This window comes from Bos indicus x Bos taurus, chromosome 4, assembly GCF_003369695.1.
Source record: "Bos indicus x Bos taurus breed Angus x Brahman F1 hybrid chromosome 4, Bos_hybrid_MaternalHap_v2.0, whole genome shotgun sequence".
Classification (NCBI taxonomy): domain Eukaryota; kingdom Metazoa; phylum Chordata; class Mammalia; order Artiodactyla; family Bovidae; genus Bos; species Bos indicus x Bos taurus.
The window spans coordinates 70,973,714-70,997,753 of NC_040079.1; the positions used below are offsets into that span (position 1 = coordinate 70,973,714).

At 40.2% G+C, this 24,040-nt stretch overlaps 1 protein-coding gene across 1 annotated transcript in view; it reads right to left on the reverse strand.

The window, feature by feature from the left end:
• Positions 1–24,040, reverse strand: part of SLC26A4 (solute carrier family 26 member 4) — a 60,596-nt gene that overhangs the window by 13,283 nt on the left and 23,273 nt on the right. The window contains exons 8-14 of the mRNA XM_027539657.1: positions 23,521–23,668; positions 21,338–21,451; positions 14,491–14,568; positions 14,254–14,349; positions 12,789–12,895; positions 10,703–10,772; positions 469–561 (exon numbers count right to left, since the gene is read on the reverse strand). Of these exons, the coding sequence (XP_027395458.1) occupies positions 469–561; positions 10,703–10,772; positions 12,789–12,895; positions 14,254–14,349; positions 14,491–14,568; positions 21,338–21,451; positions 23,521–23,668 (706 nt within the window). The remainder of the gene's footprint in view (positions 1–468; positions 562–10,702; positions 10,773–12,788; positions 12,896–14,253; positions 14,350–14,490; positions 14,569–21,337; positions 21,452–23,520; positions 23,669–24,040) is intronic.

The window sequence follows — 24,040 nt, forward strand, 5'->3', positions numbered from 1 at the left end:
ATAACCCACTTATACTTTTTACCCTTTATTCCAACTGCCCCTCACCCCTTACCCAATATACATTCCCATATTTTCCTCTCAGCTCACACAGTTCCCAAACCCCTGCATTAATCTCCTTCCTTCTGCCCAACTGCCATGCAAAGCCTGACATGGATCGCTCCCTTCCATGAAATCTTAACACTTACTGTCTACACTTCCTCTTTGAAACTTACTCAGATTCTGCCTGGAGACATCTCTTGTGGTTTTGTCCAGCACAATTATTGCTACCTGAATTTTAACATATGTGTTATTATTGGTTTTTTCCTGTCCCCAAATATTAATAGATTAGAAGTTATTTGAGGGCAAGGGTGTTATAGTTATGAATGCCCTGTACAAAGGGAACAGGGCATAGGGCCAAATAAATACCTATAAAATGAATGAAGTCTCAAAGGTGGTTAGAAACCAAATTTCTAGGGATAAAATACTTACTGTGGACTTGATACATTTTTTCAAACCATCAACGTTGCCATAAAAAATAGGACTAGAAAATCTCAGAATCTTCACACCTTCAAGTTCTTCAATCTAGCATTTAAAAAAAAAATTGAGTTTAAATCATTTAAATATTCAATTAAGCTTTTGGCTATTCAGCTAGGAGCGGAGTTAGAATTGCTCCAAGGAGCTAGGCAGTGGCAGTCAACTTGCCTTGAATAGGGCCTAGATTGCAGTTGGGAGACAGAGTTACACAAATTCCTGAACTTCCACAGTCACAGAGAAGGTCAGAATAGAAACAGTCTTAGAAAGCAATTATCCAGCCCTCTAATTTCCAGATGACGAAACTGAGACTCCAAAACACAGATACTGTATATCCCTGTAATCCCACTCCTGGGGCACGGATCCAGAGAAAAACATGATCCAAAAAGAGATATGCACCCCAATATTCACTGCAGCACTGTTTACAACAGTCAAGACATGGAAGCAACCTAAATGTCCATCGACAGAGAACGTCCATCGACAAAGAAGATGTAGCACATATATACAATGAAATATCACTCAGGCATAGAAAGATTGAGATAATGCCATTTGTAGCAACATGGATGGACTTAGAGAGTGTTATACTGAGTGAAGTCAGTCAGTCAGAGAAGGAGAAATATCCTATGACATCTGTTATATGTGGAATCTAAAAAGAAACGATACAAATGAACTTACAAAACAGAAACAGACTCACAGACTTGGAGAATGAGCTTATGGTTGTTGGTATGGAGGAAGAATGGAGGGGGCAGGGATAGTTAGGGAGTTTGGGATGGGCCTGTACACACTGCTATATTTTAAATGGATAACCAGAATTCCATAGCACAGGGAACTCTGCTCAATGTTACATGGCAGCCTGGATAGGAGAGGTGTTTGGGGGAGAATATATACACATATATGTATAGCTGAGTCTCTTTGTTGTTCACCTGAAACTATCACAACCTTGTCAATCGGTTATATCCCAGTACAAAATAAAAAGTTAAAAAAAAAATGAAACTGAGGCTCCAAATCGTCAATGAATTGCCTCAAGTTCATATGACTGGCCTTCTCCCCATCTCCCTCAACTATTTTAAAATAGGGAGGGGGAAAAAAGGAGAAAAATCTAAGGGACTTGCAGGAACTGAAGCCTATTATGTTATTTGCTTGTTCTGGAAAAGGAAATGGCAACTCCAGTACTCTTGCCTGGAAAATCCCATGGATGGAGGGGCCTGGTAGGCTGCAGTCCATGGCGTCGCTAAGAGTCGGACACGACTGAGCGACTTCGCTTTCACTTTTCACTTTCCTGCATTGGAGAAGGAAATGACAACCCACTCCAGTGTTCTTGCCTGGAGAATCCCAGGGACAGGGGAGCCTGGTGAGCTGCCGTCTATGGGGTCGCACAGAGTCGGACACGACTGAAGCGACTTAGCAGCAGCAGCACCCTGACACACAATGGCCAGACAAAAAGTGAACCTAACAGAATCATCGACTTTTCTACCCTTTAGGGATCATAGCAGTTTTCATCCAGCCCCTTCAGATGAGAAACCTGAGGCCCTGAGAGGCTGACTGACTTGGGCAAAGTCTCCACAAGTTAGAGCCTAGAATTCAGAACCCCCAACTCACCAAGTGTTCCCTGACTCAGAGCATCATAGAATCATTTCTAGCTCTTGACAGCACCTGGCTCAATACAACTGCCAGAGACTGTGAAAATAAATTAAGTAGCAGCTACTGGAATTTTAGATTCAGTATCTAATATCTAAAAAAATTTTTTTCTTTGCTTTTAAAAACTATTTGTTGCTAAAATACATGTTTTCTTTATTTTGTTGTTTCTTTCTTTGCTTTCTTTCATGGCCAGGTCTACTTCCTACCATGAGAAATTTTTTAAATTGAGATAAAACTGGTATATAACACTATATTAGTTCTGTATATGCAACATAATAATTCTATATTCATATACACCACAAAATGATCACCACAATAAATACCCTCTTCGCCTCCTTCATCCATTTCACTGAACCTCCAACCCCCTTCCCCTCTGGTAATCACCAATCTGTCCTTTGTATCTGTGACTTTTGTTTCATTTTGTTTTTATTCATTTGTGTTGTTTTTTAGAATCTATACCTCTAATGGTATTTGTCTCTCTCTGTCTTATTTCACTTTTCATAATAACCTTAAGATCCATCCATGTGGTTACAAATGGTAAGATTTTCCTTTTTATCTCTGATTAGTATTCATGTGTATATGTGTGCCCACATGCGTGCGCATGCTCATTTCTTTATCCATTCATCTGTCAGTGGATACTTAAGTTATTTTCATATATTGGTTATTGTAAATAATGCTTCAGTGATCATAGGAGTGCATACATCTTTCTGAATTAGTGTTTTCATTTTCTTCACATAAATAGCAAGAACTGGAATAGGTGATAGTTCTATTTTTAATGTTTTGAGGAACCTCCATATTGTTTTCCATAATGCTACACCAATTTACATTCCTACCAACAGTGTGTTCCGTCCAACAGAGGGTTCCGTTTTCTCCATACTCTTTCCGATACTTCTTATTTCTTGTTTTTTGTTAATGGCCATTCTGACAGGTGTGAAGGAAAATCTCACTGTGGCTTTGGTTTGCATTTCTCTCATAATTAGTGATACTGAACATTTTTTCCTGTGCCTGTTGGCCATCAGTATATCTTCTTTGGGAAAACGTCTTATTAGAGCCTCTGCCTTGTTTGGGTTTTTTTGCTATTGAGTTGTTTGAGTTCTGGGTATATTTTGGATATTAACCCATTATAAGATACATAATTTGCAGTTATTTCCTTCTATTCAGTTGGTTGCCTTTTCATTTTGTTGATAGTTTCCTTTGCACACAAAAGCTATTTAGTTTGGTGTAGTCCCACTTTTGCTGCCTTTGCTTTTTGATTCAGATCCAAACATTTAACATCAAGACTGATGTCTTGGAGCTAACTTCCCATGTTTTCTTCTAGTTTTATGGTTTCAGGTCTTATATTCAAGTCTTTAATCCATTTTGAGTTCATTTTTGTATATTATACAAGATAGTAGTCCAGGTTCATTCTTTTGCATATGGCTGTTCAGTATCTCTAACATCACTGACTTCTGCTTTATTGACTGTGCCAAAGCCTTTGACTGTGTGAACCACAACAAACTCTGGAAAATTCTTAAAGAGATGGGAATACCAGACCACCTGACCTGCCTCTTGAGAAGTCTCTATGCAGGTCAGGAAGCAACAGTTAGAACTGGACAACAGTTAGACTGGTTCCAAATAGGAAAAGGAGTACGTCTAGGCTGTATATTGTCACCCTGCTTATTTAACTTATATGCTGAGTACATCATGAGAAACGCTGGGCTGGAAGAAGCACAAGCCGGAATCAAGACTGCCAGGAGAAATATCAATAACCTCAGATGTGCAGATGACACCACCCTTATGGCAGAAAGCAAAGAAGAACTAAAAAGCTTCTTGATGAAGGTGAAAAAGGAGAGTGAAAACTTGGCTGAGGCTCAACATTCAGAAAACTAAGATCATGGCATCTGGTCCCATCACTTCATGGCAAGTAGATGGGGAAACAGTGGAAACAGTGGCTGACTTTATTTTGAGGGGCTCCAAAATCACTGCAGATGGTGACTGCAGCCATGAAATTAAAAGATGCTTGCTCCTTGGAAGGAAAGTTATGACCAACCGAGACAGCATATTCAAAAGCAGAGACATTACTTTGCCAACAAAGGTCCATCTAGTCAAAGCTATGGTTTTTCCAGTGGTCATGTATGGATGTGAGAGTTGGACTATCAAGAAAGCTGAGCACTGAAGAATTGATGTTTTTGAATTGTGGTGTTGGAGAAGACTCTTGAGGGTCCCTTGGACTGCAAGGAGATCCAACCAGTCCATCCTAAAGAAATCAGTCCTGAATATTCATTGGAAGGACTGATGCTGAAGCTGAAACTCCAATACTTTGGCCATCTGATGCAAAGAACTGACTCCTTGGAAAAGACCCCGATGCTGGGAAAGATTGAAGGCAGGAGGAAAATGGGATGGATGACCGAGGATGAGATGGCTGGATGGCATCACTGATTCAACAGACATGAGTTTGAGTAAACTCTGGGAGTTGGCGATGGACAGGGAAGCCTGTATACTCCATTTATTCTAAGGGATTCTTGCCCGCAATAGTAGATATAATGGTCATCTGAGTTAAATTTATCCATTCCAGTCCATTTTAGTTCACTGATTCCTAAAATGTCAGTGTTCACTCTTGCTGTCTCCTGTTTGATCACTTCCAATTTGCCTTGATTCATGGATCTAACATTCCAGGTTCCTATGCAACATTGCTCTTTACAGCATTGGACTTTGCTCCATCACCAGTCACATCCACAACTGGGTGTTGTTTTTTCTTTGGCTCCATCCCTTCATTCTTTCTTGAGTTATTTCTCCACTGATCTCCAGCAGCATAGTGGGCACCTACCAACTTGGGGAGTTCATCTTTCCATGTCCTATATTTTTGCCTTTTCATACTGTTCATGGGGTTCTCAAGGCAGGAATACAGAAGTGGTTTGCCATTCCCTTCTCCAGTGGACCACATTTTTGTCAGAACTTTCCACCATGACTCGTCCATCTTGGGTGACCTTACATGGCATAGCTCATAGTTTCACTGAGTTAGACAAAGTTGTGGTCCATGTGATTAGATTGGTTAGTTTTCTAACCAAGAAAACCATCCCCAAGAAAAAGAAATGCAAAAAAGCAAAATGGTTGTCTGAGGAGACCTTATAAATAGAAAAGAAGAAAAGCCTTTTCTTTAGAATAGGCTTCAAATAGAATAGAAAAGCCTGTGAAAATAAGAGAAGCCAAAAGCAAAGGAGAAAAGGAAAGATATACCCATTTGAATGCAGAGTTTCAAAGAATAGCAAGGAGAGATAAGACAGCCTTCCTCAGGTATCAGTGCAAAGAAATAGAGGAAAACAGTAGAATGGGAAACACTAGAGATCTCTTCAAGAAAATTAGAGATACCAAGGGAACATTTCATACAAACATGGGCTCAATAAAGGACAGAAATGGTATGGACCTAACAGAAGCAGAAGATATTAAGAAGATGTGGCAAAAATACACAGAAGAATTGTACAAAAAAGATCTTCATGACTCAGATAATCACGATGGTGTGATCACTCACCTAGAGCCAGACATCCTGGAATGTGAAGTCAAGTGGGCCTTAGCAAGCATCACTACGAACAAAGCTAGTGGAGGTGATGGAATTCCAGTTGAGCCATTTCAAAGCCTAAAAGATGATGCTGTGAAAGTGCTGCATTCAATATGCCAGCAAATTTGGAAAACACAGCAGTGGCCACAGGACTGAAAAAGGTCAGTTTTCATTCCAATTCCAGAGAAAGGCAATGCCAAAGAATGCTCAAACTACCACACAATTGCATTCATCTCACACACTAACAAAGTAATGCTCAAAATTCTCCAAGCCAGGCTTCAGCAATACGTGAACCGTGAACTTCCAGATGTCCAAGCTGGATTTAGAAAAGGCAGAGGAACCAGAGATCAAATTGCCAACATCCACTGGATCATTGAAAATGCAAGAGAGATCCAGAAAAACATCTATTTCTGTTTTATTGACTACGCCAAAGCCTTTGACTGTGTGGATCACAATAAACTGTGGAAAATTCTGAAAGAGGAATACCAGCCCACTTGACCTGCCTCTTGAGAAATCTGTATGCAGGTCAGGAAGGAATGGTTAGAACTGGACATGGAACAACAGACTGGTTCCAAATAGGAAAAGAAGTACATCAAGGCTGTATATTGTCACCCTGCTTATTTAACTTATATGCAGAATACATCATGAAAAATGCTTGGCTGGAAGAAGCACAAGCTAGAATCAAGATTGCTGGGAGAAATATCAATAACCTCAGATGTGCAGATGACACCACCCTTATGGCAGAAAGTGAAGAACTAAAGAGCCTCTTGATGAAAGTGAAAGAGGAGAGTGAAAAAGTTGGCTTAAAGCTCAACATTCAGAAGACAAAGATCATGGCATCCAGTTCCATCACTTCATGGCAAATAGATGGGGAAACAGCAGAAACAGCTGGAGACTTTATTTTTTGGGGCTCCAAAATCACTGCGGACGGTGACTGCAGCCGTGAAATAAAAAGACGCTTACTCCTTGAAAGAAAAGTTACGACAAACCTAGACAGGATATTAAAAAGCAGAGACATTACTTTGCCAACAAAGGTCTGTCTACAGAGCTAGAACAAATAATTTCATAATTTGTATGGAAATACAAAAAACCTTGAATAGCCAAAGCTATCTTGAGAAAGAAGAATGGAATTGGAGGACTCAACCTACCTGACTTCAGGCTCTATTACAAAGCCACAGTTATCAAGACAGTATGGTACTGGCACAAAGACAGAAATATTGATCAATGGAACAAAATAGAAAGCCCAGAGATAAATCCACACACATATGGACACCTTATCTTTGACAAAGGAGGCAAAAATATACAATGGATTAAAGACAATCTCTTTAACAAGTGGTGCTGGGAAAACTGGTCAACCACTTGCAAAAGAATGAAACTGGACCACTTTCTAACACTATACACAAAAATAAACTCAAAATGGATTAAAGATCTCAACATAAGACCAGAAATTATAAAACTTCTAGAGGAGAACATAGGCAAAACACTCTCTGACATACATCACAGCAGGATCCTCTATGACCCACCTCCCAGAATATTGGAAAATAAAGCAAAAATAAACAAATGGGACCTAATTAAACTTAAAAGCTTCTGCACAACAAAGGAAACTATAAGCAAGGTGAAAAGACAGCCTTCAGAATGGGAGAAAATAATAGCAAATGAAGCAACTGACAAACAACTAATCTCAAAAATATACAAGCAACTCCTACAGCTCAACTCCAGAAAAATAAATGACCCAATCAAAAAATGGGCCAAAGAACTAAATAGACATTTCTCCAAAGAAGACATACAGATGGCTAACAAACACATGAAAAGATACTCAACATCACTCATTATCAGAGAAATGCAAATCAAAACCACTATGAGGTACCATTTCATGCCAGTCAGAATGGCTGCGATCCAAAAGTCTACAAGTAATAAATGCTGGAGAGGGTGTGGAGAAAAGGGAACCCTCTTACACTGTTGGTGGGAATGCAAACTAGTACAGCCACTATGGAGAACAGTGTGGAGATTCCTTAAAAAACTGGAAATAGAACTGCCTTATGATCCAGCAATCCCACTGCTGGGGAAATCCCACACACTGAGGAAACCAGAAGGGAAAGAGACATGTGTACCCCAATGTTCATCGCAGCACTGTTTATAATAGCCAGGACATGGAAGCAACCTAGATGCCCATCAGCAGATGAATGGATAAGAAAGCTGTGGTACATATACACAATGGAGTATTATTCAGCCATTAAAAAGAATACATTTGAATCAGTTCTAATGAGATGGATGAAACTGGAACCTATTATACAGAGTGAAGTAAGCCAGAAAGAAAAACACCAATACAGTATACTAACGCATATATATGGAATTTAGAAAGATGGTAACAATAACCCTGTATGTGAGACAGCAAAAGAGACACTGATGTATAGATCAGTCTTGTGGACTCTGTGGGAGAGGGAGAGGGTGGGGAGATTTGGGAGAATAGCAGTGAAACAGGTATAATATCGTGTATGAAACGAGTCGCCAGTCCAGGTTCGATGCACGATGCTGGATGCTTGGGGCTGGTGCACTGGGATGACCCAGAGGGAGGGTATGGGGAGGGGGGAGGGAGGGGGGTTCAGGATGGGGAGCGCGGGTGTGCCTGTGGCGGATTCATCTCGATGTTTGGCAAAGCTAGTACAATATTGTGGAGTTTAAAAATAAAATAAAATTAAAAAAAAAAACAAAAACACAAAGGTCTGTCTAGTCAAAGCTATGGTTTTTCCAGTAGTCATGTATAGATGTGAGAGCTGGACTATAAAGAGAGCTGAGTGCCAAAGAATTGATGCTTTTGAACTGTGGTGTTGGAGAAGACTCTTGAGGGTCCCTTGGACTGCAAGGAGATCCAACCAGTCCATCCTAAAGGACATCAGTCCTGAATGTTCATTGAAGGACTGATGTTGAAGCTGAAACTCTAATACTTTGGCCACCTGATGAAAAGAGCTGACTCATTTGAAAAGACCCTGATGCTGGGAAAGATTGAAGGCAGGAGGAGAAGGGGACGACAGAGGGTGAGATGATTGGATGGCATCACCGACTCAATGGACATGAGTTTGAGTAAACTCCGGGAGTTGATGATGGACAGGGAGGCCTGGTGAACTACAGTCCATGGGGTCACAAAGAGTCGGACATGACTGAGCAACTGAACTGACTGAACTGAATATCACTGATTGAAGAGACTATCTTTTTCCATTGTATATTCTTGTTATAAGCTGTCTATGTATCTGTGAATTTATTTCTGGTTTTTCTATTATATTCCATTGATCTATATGTATTTTGATGCTAATACATACATACTGTTTTGATTATAATAACTTTGGAGTAGAAAGGGGAAATATTAATATGATCTGAAGAGAAACCAGAGTATATGACAATAGCTTTGTAGCAGAACTTGAAATCAGGGAGCATGATGTCTCCCGCTTAGTTCTTTCTTAAGATTGCTTTCGCTACTCAGGGTTTTTTGTGATTCCATAGAAATTTTACAGTTATTTGTTGGGCTTTGTTTCTAAATATATGTCTGGCTAATCTACCTTTACTATATTTGCCTTTACCAATGAGATTTTGACTTTTATATGTTTTCTTGTTGCTAGTAAGTAGCTGTAGATTGGGTGTGTACTTAGGGGAAGGGGAGTTCAGAATCTTCCTGCTTCAGAATCCATCTTGGACTACCCCTTTAAAATTTCTTTCTCTGCTTTTTCATCTTTGTTGCCTCTGATCATTAAGCAATCTTTTTTTTTTTTGCAGCGAATATAAGCCCATCAATGGAATGTTCAGTTTCTTCATTTTTGATTTTCTGTATTATATATTATTTCTTCCAATGCCAAGGATACAGATGTCAAATAAGGTTCTTTGTGACAGAGAACATGATTTCACAGGGATTTCAGACAATTTCATAGAGGATAATGATAACATAGAGAAATAGAAATTTTTTTCCTCTTGCTGCTTAAAAATTTTTTTTATGCCATGGCTTTCAGCCCTATCACTAATATTTCTTGGTATGGGTTTTTATGTGTACATTAACTGGGTTCAGTGGGCATTCTGGATTTGTACATATTTTTCTTCTAATTTGGGAACATTTTGATACTTATTCAAATATTTTATCTTTTTTCTTTCTCTTCTCCTTTTTTGGGACTGCTGTTACTCGTATGTAGATATATTGTATTTTGTCCTAGATGTCTCTGAGGCTCTGTCTTTTTAAAGTTATAATTGACATATTAGTTTCATATGTTCACATTGTACATATTATATACAACCTATTTGTATATATTGCAAAATGATCACCACTATAAGTCTAGTTAACATCTGTCACAATATGTAATTACAAAATTTTTTGTGTGATAAGGACTTTTTAAGATCTATTCTCTTAGCAATTTTGAGATATGCTATATAGTATTATTAACTTTGGTCACCATACTGTATATTGCATCCCCGTGGCTTATTTTATACCTGGAAGTTTATGTCTTTTGACCTCATTCCCTCAGAGAAATAGAATTTTGATTCAACTTTTGGAAATAATTGAACTGCCTGTTTTTAAAAAAATACCTCTTACAATGGTTTGACATTAAAATGACATCTTAACTAGCATGAACAAAATTCATATCAGAGAGCTTCCATGGTGGCTCAGAGGGCTTCACTGGTGGCTCAGACACTAAGGAATCTGCCTGCAATGAGGGAGACCTGGGTTCAACCCCTGGGTTGGGAAGATCCCCTGGAGGAGGGCATGGAAACCCACTCCAGTATTCTTGCCTGGAGAATCCCTATGGACAGAGGAGCCTAGCGGGCTACAGTCCATGGGGTCGCAAAGGGTTGGATATCAGAAGGCACACTGGGACAAAAGTTTTCCTAGTATGCCCAGTATACTTATGGGCTTTCCCAAAAGAAGTAGCCTCCCTTTTTGGCTACCTTATCCCTAACACACTAGAAGAGAAATATGCAACCTCTGAAAATCCAGCTTAGCAAACCCAAGTCCAGCCAGTGTCTCCCAAGGGCACTTACATTTTTGTAATTCTTGGTGCTTTTGTAGATGTCTGTGCTAGGGATACTTCCAAGGCTGTTCCAAGATGGACTAAAAGAAGAAAAATTAAGGTCAGGATTTTTTGGAACAGGCATATTTTGGAATAAAACGTTAGAAGAAATGACAGAATCTAAAGAGCCCATAATTTGGATGTCTTGGGACTCTGTCTTTATTGCAGATGACATTTTCTGGTAGCTAACTCTGAAGTGAACAGCTGGTATTTGTGCAAGCCTGGGGGTAAAAAAGGAAGTGTGCCTCTTTTCCAATGCCTGCAAGAAGTAATGAGCATCGTACTTTCATATGTGTGGCACTTTATAGGATAAGCAAAGAGCTTTCACACATGTTAAATCTTATTTGAGCCCTGAATGGTTAACAGTATTATCCTCATTTTTAAGGGTGAGTAAACTGAGGTTTAGAGAAGTTCAAAAAGGCTCTGGAGGGAAGAGAAGCACAGCCTCTATCTTTAACCTGTGGGTCTTCATGGTCTGGAACAGTGCCTAGAACTACCTTGTGAGTTACAGCAACTTTCTGATGAAGTATGGAAAGTCTGCAGTGATCCAATTAGTCTCATTTCATAGAAATAGGAACCTGGGAGGACCAGATTGCTGATTTCCTGTTCCTGATGCAATCACATAAATTCCAGGATTCCTCAGCTGTGACTAGGGACATATGCTAAATACTACGCCTGAACAAAGAATGCCTGTTTGGGGTGCTCTCAGCAATGTGCTCTCTGGACCAGGCTTATAATTACTGGAAATTAAATCCTGGGGAGGATACTGCCTTTGGTTGGCTCAAAGCCTCATTACCAAATCTGCAGGTAAAGTGTTTCACCCATTTCTCCTTGGCTTAGTGTGCCATGCTGATTTTTAACTTAAAGCTCAGAAACTGTGTAGTCTGTCTCTAAAAACCCTTCTCCCCCTCAATCACACACAAGTTACAGTAAATACGGAGGCATCCAGAGCTCAGAAGACATCATCTTCCAAGGAGAGTTTCTGGGGTGTTTCCCAGAAGAAAACTGTGTGCTTTGGGAGCTTGAGAAGTCTTTCAGGCCCCTGGGCAACCACTTAAGGGTGCTGAGATGGTAAACACACACCTTTGGGTAGGCTCCAACATGCCAGGGGAGGCAAGGAGAATTGCTTGGTGGAACAGGAAAGGTGGACCTAGGCTAAGCTGTAGACATCTGTGTTAGGTTTACCAAGGTTTTTCATTCCTTCATGGCCCAAGTGCAGGCCAAGAAGGAGCCAGAAGTCTGGGAAGATAGCAGAGGCTTCAAGAAAAGCTTTCTTCAACTCTCTGTTCAGAAAATGCCAGAGACATAGAAAGGTACCTACCGAAGGCCTCTCAAGAGTCCCAACAAAACAAACACACCTCCAAGATGCCTCACAGATTGTTTTCCATTACTCTGAACTGTGTCTCTGCTGCTTTCACTCTCTAGATGACCTGATTATATCTATTTTGCATTATTGGTATGGCTTATTAGGTACATACCTTATTTGGCAGATTTGAATGAATTTTGGCTACAATCAACTAACTTAAAGTCTCCTATTCTGGGTTATTACATAACTTCTGGGTTACTAGCTTCAAAAGAAAATGAGCCATAATATATTTAGCAGCTGTCTGGGACCAAGACTTGGGTCCCCAGTGCCTCTTAGACTTCATCTCATTTTAAAAAGAAACTACACAGCAACCTCAGTCTTTTGCTGCTCATGTATCTTTTAGACTTACCATGACTTGGAGGTGAACATAGCAGTAAAGCCTGTGAGTAAGTGCATAGATTTTGGGGTGGGATACATCTTTGAAATGCTGGCTCTGCAACATACTGGCTGTGTGATCTTAGGGAAGGTTCTTAACCTACTGAGTTTCAATTATCTTACCTATCAAATGAGAATAATAAAACATATTCACATTTTTTTAAAGACTAATTATGATAATGTTTAACTTGTAGAAGCACTAATAAATAGTAACTACTGTGAAAGGGAGTAGTTTTATTATACTTATCAAAATTGTATAAGAAATTTCAGGGTGTGTTGTCCTGTTTATCAATAACTTGGATCTTATATTACTCACAATTGAACTCTTAGGACCACAGTGAGAAATCCAAACACAAGGCCAGCTAGTAAACCGAGGTCCAGTCCCAGAATGATGGATGCCATGCATGTAAATACCCAGATAGCCTAGGAAAACATGAAAATGAAAAATGCTAATTCATCAGGTACCATGAAGTGGGTGACTACCTGTAAAAATAATAAGATCAATTGTCCACGAACAAATCACAGCTTTGTAAAATATTCTGACATCTTTACATACTTTAAGTGGAAATTGGACTTCCCAATACAGGCCAACTGTCCCATTAAAATATTTTTAGATTTAATTTTTGAATAGGTGATATATTATTGTTTTAGTTACTGAGTCATGTCCAACTCTTTGCAACCCCGTGGACTGTAGCCCGCCAGGTTCCTCTGTCCATGGAATTCCCCTGGCAAGAATACTAGAGTGGGTTGCCATTTCCTCCTCCAGGGGATCTTCACCACCCAGGGATCAAACCCCCGTTTCCTGCATTGGCAGGCAGATTCTTTACCACAGAGCCACCAGGGAAGCCCTGATATATATTAACATAGTTCAAAATGAAATTGGTATTAAGCAGAGGCACTTTCCTGGAGGTCCAGCGGTTAAGACACCACATACCCACTGTGGGGGGTTCAGGTTTGAATTCTGGTCGGGGAACTAAGATCCCACAAGCAACATGGGCGACCAAAAAAGTGTGCAGTGAAAACTCTTGGTTGCAACCCTCTCCTTTCTCCATTCATTCCCATCCTCTTTTCTCTCTTACATCCTCTTTTATTTCTGTGTGTGTGTGTGTGTATGTGTACACATGTGCATATTTTTCACCAGCATTTTTTTTTTTTTGCAAATACAAGCAAATACCAATGCAAAACATAGATTATTTTCCTTTCTTTTAGGGTGTTATACACACTCTTCAATTTGGACCAGTCTCTTTTTACTTAACAATTTGTCTTGGAGATCTTTCCATATAGACAGATACGGAATTTTTTCCCATTCTTTTTATCTGTTCTGGTTTAAATTACAGCAAAATTCTGAAGGGTTTAGCTGCTGCTGCTTCTTCTTTTTTGTTTTTACAATTCCTCAGAAGAGTTGTAAAGATTACTTTAATCAAAATTATAATCGACATGGGGTTTTGCATTTTGTTTCTGCTTCATGTTTTGTTTTATTTGTCCTTCTAGATTAGAGGGTTTTTTGTTGTTGTTGTTGTTCTTTGGCTTTGGAAGGCCAGCGGTATATGAAGGAGCTCATATGGGATTCTTGTACAAAATGGATCTTCCCAGAGATATAGGACCTTCACAAGTTGTAGCTCATGTGGAAGACTTCACAGTTTTGGCTTATCCACAAAATTCTAATTTCTGCTCTGCTTCCCAAAATGCAAGTAAGACTCAGGAGATAAGGGGACATAATAATATGGCAAGAAGCACATAAGTAATTCCTATTTCAGAAAAAAGGATGGCAAGCAACTTACAGCATCAGTCTTATTCTGCCTCCAAAGATGAGGAACGTCACACACCTGCATAAACATCCCCTTCAGGTTGGCAATTACAACAGCTGCCAAGACTGACTGCCAGGAGAGATGGGGAAATCCGGGTTATTTAGTGGAATGGTTTGCCATTTGGTGACTTTTAAATCCCCTGCTATTTCTTGGGTAGCAGAGCAGGAAAGGGAAAGTAAGCAATTGGTGTGGCGAGAAGCAAGGTTATACCTTCTGCAGGGGTTCCAGCAGCTTCCCCAGGGCAACGATGGCGATCATCACAACCCCAGCCGAGATGATGCCGGCAACCTGAAAGACACACACATCTCCCATAGTCTGGGTCTGTGCTTCTCACTCTGAATGTGTGCTTGCTGCACGCATGTGTGCAAGAGCCTGTTCATGGGCACACAATGCTCCCCCACCTCCCTCCTTCTGCTCAGTCCTGTTGAAAGAAATAAGAATTATTTGCTAAAACCAAATACGTTTAGTAGCTATGGCAGAGAAAAAGAAAATTTCGGGGCTAGGTCTGCTAGAGTAAGGCCAGTTTGGCTTGATTGCACTTGGATACATAACAGACCTCTATTTTTTTGGTGTCAATTTAAGAGGTCAATCATCAGTCATTTGTCATTCCAGGAAACCCAGCCCATCCTTGTTCCTGGACAACAGATCCTTGATGCATTCTTGGGAAATAACTTCTCATAGCACATAATTGATTCTTCCCCATTATTGAATAGGCAACCTGATAACTATTCTAATAACGCTTTGCAGGCACGGTTGCCATGATAATCTCAGAGAAAATAAATTCACCAGTACTGCAGATTAAAAAACACCACATGAGTCTGTTGAGAGGTAGGACCATAAAAGCAAAAATAAACAAATGGGACCTAATTAAACTTAAAAGCTTCTGCACATCAAAGGAAACTATTAGCAAGGTGAAAAGACAGCCTTCAGAATGGGAGAAAATAATAGCAAATGAAGCAACTGACAAACAACTAATCTCAAAAATATACAAGCAACTCCTGCAGCTCAACTCCAAAAAAATAAATGACCCAATCAAAAAATGGGCCAAAGAACTAAATAGACATTTCTCCAAAGAAGACATACAGATGGCTAACAAGCACATGAAAAGATGCTCAACATTACTCATCAGAGAAATGCAAATCAAAACCACTATGAGGTACCATTTCACACCAGTCAGAATGACTGAGATCCAAAAGTCTACAAATAATAAATGCTGGAGAGGGTGTGGAGAAAAGGGAACCCTCTTACACTGTTGGTGGGAATGCAAACTAGTACAGCCACTATGGAGAACAGTGTGGAGGTGCCTTAAAAAACTGGAAATAGAACTGCCTTATGATCCAGCAATCCCACTGCTGGGCATACACACTGAGGAAACCAGAAGGGAAAGAGACACGTGTACCCCAATGTTCATCGCAGCACTGTTTATAATAGCCAGGACATGGAAGCAACCTAGATGTCCATCAGCAGATGAATGGATAAGAAAGCTGTGGTACATATACACAATGGAGTATTACTCAGCCATTAAAAAGAAAACATTTGAATCAGTTCTAATGAGGTGGATGAAACTGGAGCCTATTATACAGAGTGAAGTAAGCCAGAAAGAAAAACACCAATACAGTATACTAACGCATATATATGGAATTTAGAAAGATGGTAACAATAACCCTGTATTTGAGACAGCAAAAGAGACACTGATGTATAGAACAGTCTTATGGACTCTGTGGGAGAGGGAGAGGGTGGGAAGATTTGGGAGAATGGCATTGAAACATGTAAAATATCATGTATGAAACGAAATGCCAGTCCAGGTTCGATGCACGATACTGGATGCTTGGGGCTAGAGCACTGGGATGACCCAGAGGGATGGTATGGGGAGGGAGGAGGGAGGAGGGTTCAGGATGGGGAACACATATATACCTATGGCGGATTCATTTTGATATTTGACAAAACTAATACAATTATGTAAAGTTTAAAAAAAAAAAAGAGTCCGAAATGCAGTACTTGGATGCAATCTCAAAAATGACAGAATGATCTCTGTTCGTTTCCAAGGCAAACCATTCAATATCATGGTAATCCAAGCCTATGCCCCAACCAGTAACGATGAAGAAGCTGAAGTTGAACGGTTCTATGAAGACCTACAAGACCTTTTAGAACTAATACCCAAAAAAGATGTTGTTTTCATTATAGGGGACTGGAATGCAAAAGTAGGAAGTCAAGAAACACCTGTAGTAATAGGCAAATTTGGCCTTGGAGTACGGAATGAAGCAGGGCAAAGGCTAATAGATTTTTGCCAAGAGAACACACTGGTCATAGCAAATACCCTTTTTCAACAACACAAGAGAATACTCTACACATGGACATCACCAGATGGTCAACACTGAAATCTGATTGATTATATTCTTTGCAGCCAAAGATGGAGAAGCTCTATACAGTCAGCAAAAACAAGACCGGGAGCTGACTGTGGCTCAGATCATGAACTCCTTATTGCCAAATTTAGACTTAAATTGAAGAAAGTAGGGAAAACCATTAGACCATTCAGGTATGACCTAAATCAAATCCCTTATGATTATACAGTGGAAGTGAGAAATAGATTTAAGGGATTAGATCTGATAGACAGAGTGCCTGATGAACTATGGATGGAGGTTCGTGACATTGTACAGAAGACAGGGATCAAGACCATCCCCAAGAAAAAGAAATGCAAAAAAGCCAAATGGCTGTCTGAGGAGACCTTACAAATAGCTGTGAAAAGAAAGAGAACTGAAAAGCAAAGGAGAAAAGGACAGATATAAGCATCTGAATGCAGAGTTTCAAAGAATAGCAAGGGGAGATAAGAAAGTCTTCCTCAGTGATCAATGCAAAGAAATAGAGGAAAACAACGGAATGGGAAAGACTAGAGATCTCTTCAAGAAAATTAGAGATACCAAGGGAACATTTCATACAAACATGGGCTCGATAAAGGACAGAAATGGTATGGACCTAACAGAAGATATTAAGAAGACGTGGCAAGAATACACAGAAGAACTGTACAAAAAAGATCTTCATGACCCAGATAATCACGATGGTGTGATCACTCACCTAGAGACAGACATCCTGGAATGTGAAGTCAAGTGGGCCTTAGCAAGCATCACTGCGAACAAAGCTAGTGGAGGTGATGGAATTCCAGTTGAGCCATTTCAAAGCCTAAATGATGATGCTGTGAAAGTGCTGCACTCAATGTGCCAGCAAATTTGGAAAACTCAGCAGTGGCCATAGGAATGGAAAAGGTCAGTTTTCATTCCAATCCCAAAGAAAGACAATGCCAAAGAATGCTCAAACCACCGCACAATTGCACTCATCTCACACGCTAGTAAAGTAATGCTCAAAATTTTCCAAGCCAGGCTTCAGCAATACGTGAACCGTGAGCTTCCAGATGTTCAAGCTGGTTTTAGAAAAGGCAGAGGAACCAGAGACCAAATTGCCAACATCCACTGGATCATCAAAAAAGCAAGAGAGTTCCAGAAAAACATCTATTTCTGTTTTATTGACTATGCCAAAGACTTTGACTATGTGGATCACAATAAACTGTGGATAATTCTTCAAGAGATGGGAATACCAGACCACCTGACCTGCCTACTGAGAAACCTATATGCAGGCCAGGAAGCAACAGTTAGAACTGGATACGGAACAACAGACTGGTTCCAAATAGGAAAAGGAGTACGTCAAGGCTGTATATTGTCACCCTGCTTATTTAACTTCTATGCAGAGTACATCATGAGAAACGCTGGGCTGGAAGAAGCACAAGCCGGAATCAAGACTGCCAGGAGAAATATCAATAACCTCAGATATGCAGATGACACCACCCTTATGGCAGAAAGCAAAGAAGAACTAAAAAGCTTCTTGATGAAGGTGAAAAAGGAGAGTGAAAACTTGGCTGAGGCTCAACATTCAGAAAACTAAGATCATGGCATCTGGTCCCATCACTTCATGGCAAGTAGATGGGGAAGCAGTGGAAACAGTGTCAGACTATCATTTTAGGCTCCAAAATCATTGCAGATGGTGATTGCAGCCATGAAATTAAGACTCTTACTCCATGGAAGGAAAGTTATGACCAACCTAGATAGCATATTAAAAAGCAGAGACTTTACTTTGCCAACAAAGGTCCATCTAGTCAAGGCTCTGGTTTTTCCAGTGGTCATGTATGCATGTTAGAGTTGGACTGTGAAGAAAGCTGAGCACTGAAGAATTGATACTTTTGAACTGTGGTGTTGGAAAAGACTCTTGAGAGTTCCTTGGACTGCAAGGAGATCCAACCAGTCCATTCTAAAAGAGATCAGTCCTGGGTGTTCATTGAAAGGACTGATGCTAAAGCTGAAACTCCAATACTTTGTCCACCTCATGCGAAGAGTTGACTCATTGGAAAAGACTCTGATGCTGGGAGGGATTGGGGGCAGGAGGAGAAGGGGACGACAGAGGATGAGATGGCTGGATGGCATCACTGACTCGATGGACGTGAGTTTGAGTGAACTCCGGGAGTTGGTGATGGACAGGGAGGCTTGGTGTGCTGCGATTCATGGGGTCGCAAAGAGTCAGACACAACTGAGCGACTGAACTGAACTGATGGGGACCAAGACTAATTTTGGTTACTATTTTTTAAATCTACAAGGGGACCCACTACCTGTACTTAATTTATACGGGAAAATTACTTATTTGACAAGAAATGCTGTATATTTTGTATCTATGAGCAGATTCAGTTGCTAGACAATTAATTTTCTGTTAAGTGAGAAGATAACCAGGGCTAGAGAATAGTTTGTCATCAGAATTATTTTTTCATGAATCATTAGGAGTCAGATGGGGATGAGAGAAAGCACAGGTTGCAATGTTGAGTATCTATAGATGTGCTGAAATTAGTTGATATCCACTGACACTCATGATTCCATCCATTCATTCAGCAAATATGTTTCTTATGTGTCAGGTACAATGTATGTGTCATAGGTACTAAGGCATTATTCTTACCTTGAGAACTTAATGACTGGAACAATCAACAGTCAACATGTATGTGCCAGAATTTTATAAACAGTTGCTTATTTAATCTATACAGTGTCCCTGTGAGGTGGATACAATGATTACCCCCCATTGCATAGATACTGAAACTGAGGCCCCAACACGAAAAATGCAGGAAAAGTCAAAGAACAAGGGAAGACTTGCCAGTTTAGTTGGTCATTAGTTCCTGGATTTTAGTCCAGACACTTAGACTTTTAACCCCAGAATTTAGTATACATTTCAGTAATTAAATACCAAGTGATTTCTGTGCTTGTTTCATTCTTCAGTATGAAATCCTGGCATCCTTCATTCCTAAATATAATACATGCCAGTGTGTGGCAGGGGGTATTAGCTTACCAGAATGCTATTATCCCCAAACCTTCTGCCAAGGGATCACTTTGCATGGGCATTCGTGGGGGGAAGGGAAGGGGGAGAGGGCTGTCCCCATTTGAGCCTGGAGTTAGCAGACAGTGAACATCAGCTCTTGGGGATCTGCCTGCACCCACTTATAGCCATGTGCCTTGGGGAGCTTGTCAGGTCTCCATGTCCAGTGGAAGCCACAGAAAACTTCACTGCTAACAGCTGCCCCTGAACACAGGAGCAGCTTTGGCAATCACCTCCAACCTTCCCCTTGACTTTCCCCTTGACCACAGATCTCTGGTTATGCTTCCTGTTTGAGGCTGTATTGTTTTATTTGCTCTCTCAGAGCTAGAAATGTCTTCAGAAAAATGGAGAAGGAAACTTGACTTTAAATAGGGTAATTCTGAAAATTAAAAGTAAATGTTTGTTCATCAGGAGCCAAGAAATTGGAGAAGGCCAATTCCTCTGACTCTGTCAGAAAGATCTGTTATGAATGGGAAAGGAGCATCCTGGGCACCTTGGGGACAAATCAAACTCTCCCTGAGCCACTCACTGTTGGAGTCATTCATTTTCTCAGTTACTCTCTTTTTTATATTTATTTGTGTCTCTACCTGGAAAAAAAGTCCTATTTGAAGACTGTGTGTAGATAGTGTGTGTTAAACTATTTACTTTGGATTGTTGCTCCTTATAGTCTCAAAGTACTATTTACTCTTAAATAATAGTTCTTTCTGTGTTGGGAGGAGAAGCCTCCCCAGGCCTAACAGAAACACAATCCCTGAGCCTGCCCCTCACCCCCATCCATTCGGTTTGGCATAGCTGACTCATGTCCTCTGAAAAGGATGGCCTGAGTACAGATCCTGAACTATCTGGCCTAGGGAAGGAGGAGTTTTTCAGAGATTAACTGGGATGCTGGTTTGGGGGAAGGCCACAACTTAAAATCACAGTTAAAGGCAAGATCAAACCCACATTCAGAACTTCAAGAACAAAAGTTTTTCTCAGGAAGAAATTACAAAGTGTGTAACAGACATATGCTTAGCTAGCAAACTGTGGTTCTGTCAGATGCAAGGCCTCTGGAGGAAGCCCCCGATCCTTGGTAAAGGAAATGTAAATAGACAGCTTTTCATTTTCTTGAAGACAGAATAACTCATTAAGCCACAAAGAGATCTTACTAGGCCTTCTCTATTCCCAGATAACAAATAGAAAAAAATGTGCACCTTCGTTATCAACTGTTATCATCCCTGCAAAAGCAAGTAAGTGGATCTATCTGCCAGCTGGGCAACGACACAAAAAGGTTTGAGACTTACTGCATCATAAAACTATAAAGAGAGGTTTACAGGGAGGGGGTAGATCATCGTTACAGAGATGGAGAGGTCCCAAGTGGAATCAGAATGGGATGTGCAAGTTTTACTTTTTTCAAAGGCTAATTGTCCTGAGTTCTTGTGCAAGCCTTTCTGAGCCACCATTCCCCTGACTCATTCTTTACATCATTCTAGCTTTCACTTTTCACTTTCATGCATTGTAGAAGGCAATGGCAACCCACTCTAGTGTTCTTGCCTGGAGAATCCCAGGGACAGAAGAGCCTGGTGGGCTGCCGTCTATGGGGTCGCACAGAGTTGGGCATGACCTAAGCGACTTAGCAGCAGCAGCAGCAGATGGGTATTACCACATCGCCACCCCGTACCTGTGTCTTTCCCCCAGTACTCTCCTGGACAGCGGTGCGGGACAGGGCAGTGGTAGCCACAAAGCAAGAGAATAATCCAGAGAAGATGTTGCTGATTCCGAAGGCGATGAATTCCTAAGAGAGAGAGAGAATGAATGGTAGTGATGCTACAAATCAAATCTTTGGAAGACTCTTGTCAAGCAAAGAGCATTAAGAAAGCAAACTCCCAAGCCCAGCCTGCCTGGGAGTCCCAGTTTAATTCTTACCATTAAAGGTGCTTGGAGACCTTGAAAAACATGTGGAATCTGGGCTCCACAAAGCCTAAGAGAGGCTTCACTGCTCTCAACTGTTCTGAAGATTGACTTATCTTTTGCTGAAATGCTTTATCTTACTTCCTGGTGAGTGGCCTATCTGTAACTCTCACATAAAATATTTTTTCTGAGGTTGGATGTTTGCTAGGAAGTATATTATGACTTGGAGAATGATTATTCTGATGACTAATCGTTTAATTGCTGTAATTGCTATGCTGTGTTTATGGACACAAACAAGACTTGCAGATTCGCAAGCAGTGGAAAATCAGCGTGGTAATGGATCACGCTGGAATGGATCAGATACAAAACCCATCTTGTATCTGTTACTGGTATCCCCTGCTTTTCAAAAGTTTGGTTTACACTTGGCTTTTATAAAAGATCTATTTAAGTTAGTTACTTGTTTTTGCTAACTCAAAGAAATCTCAAGAGAATTTTTGCTATTATGAAAAAGGGCGAAAAGTTTGTTTTTGCAGCAACCCCTTATAAAGGCAGCATGCTCCCCAAGCAGAGAGAGTGGCAGCACCAAGCTCCTTCCTGGGAAGCTACACTCAGCATCTCAGCACGGAGCCACCATTGCTCTGAACTGTGTGAGCACCTGTTCACCTCAGTGTATTTTGTGCATCTGTTTGCAAGATGTGTCTTAAGGTAACTGCTTCTTCACTTGACTGCCATTTCAGCTCAAGATTTTCATAGGAACTCTCTACTTTTGGATATGGGGAAACCTGTAATTAATTGCACAATGAACTACCTCAGTTTAAAGTGGTCACAACTATTATCATTGATGTTTGTGGCAATCTTTTGCCATATTATAGCTGCCTTTAAAAAAATTACCAAGAAAAAAAAATTTTTTAATTACTAGATTACATGAAGAATTCTTATTCCAACTTGCTCCTAATATGTTAAGCTTAAATGTTATGATCTAACTTTTTAAATTAACTTTTATGAATTAACTTTTTAAAAATTAGGATTACTTTGACTTTTTTCTTAAAAGGTAAAGTGATGCACAGGGAATATAGCCAATTATTTTCTAAGAACCATAAATGGAGTATAACCTTTAAAGCTTGTGAATTGCTATGTTGCACACCTGAAACTTATATAATATAGGACATCAACTATACTGCAATTAAAAAAATAAATCTTTTAAAAATGTAAAATAAAAAAAGAGATGTATCTAGCTAATATAACACATGGAGCTTTTTTGGATACCTAGCCAAACAAATCAACTGTTCAAAAAACTTGCTGCTACTGCTGCTGCTAAGTCGCTTCAGTCGTGTCCGACTCTGTGCGACCCCATAGAGGGCAGCCCACGAGGCTCCGCCTTCCCTGGGATTCTCCAGGCAAGAACTCTGGAGTGGGTTACCATTTCCTTCTCCAATGCATGAAAGTGAAAAGTGAAAGTGAAGTTGCTTAGTCCTGTCCGACTCTTTGCGACCCCATGGACTGTGGTCCACCAGGCTCCTCCGTCCAAGACAACCTAAAAACTGGCTAGATAGTTGATGTTATTAAAGAATTATTATTCATTTTTTTAGTTGTGATAATGATATTGTGGTTATCTACCTAAAAACTGACTGGATATTAGATGATATTATGGAATTATAGCTAGTATTTCTAAAAATATAATGGTGTATCATGCTTATGTTTTTTTTTTACATTCTTATCTTCCAGATATATAATAAAATATGGATATATAAACAACAAAATATATTTTAAAAATGAAGTGATACAGCATGCATGTTTCAAAATAACTTCAAATTAGCACACGCAGGAGAGAAACCAACTCAGTAAAGATGGTTGGGAGAAACCAATCCCTTCTTTAACAGACAACAAATTCTTTCCCATATTTTCTTCTTATTCGCAGTCCTACAAACCAGTTCAGCAAAAGGGTGACCATACCTGGTTCCCATCGATGGTGTAATCATGCCTGATGGCGTACACTTTTCCTACAGACACCGCAATGGCGTAAGCGACCACAGAGATGGAAAACGATGCAGTCAGCATCTCAGGAAACAGGCTCACAGATGGCATTGCCGGAGGCAAAAACCTAGTTTTTAAATGAAAAATGCTGTGACTATTTGACTACAATGCTCTTCCCCCACCTCACCAAATGCTACGTCAACCCAGCCGTGGGTTGGGTTGATCTACATCAACCCAGACATGAAAGAATTTAACCCAAGAGAACAAGAGGTACATAAGATGGATAAGTGGTAGCACCTGCTTTTACAATGTTCAGTCAGAAGTAGGTGCTATCTCACTGGCTGATTCCTTTGTTCCCTATTTGAGAGACTAGGTGCTGCCTTATCTACACTCTGACAAGAAGAAACCTGTCATTACTGATTTTTTAATACCATATAATCCTATGCTGCACCATCTCACACATTAGTGTTTCTCCTTACAATTTCATCTTAGAGGTCTT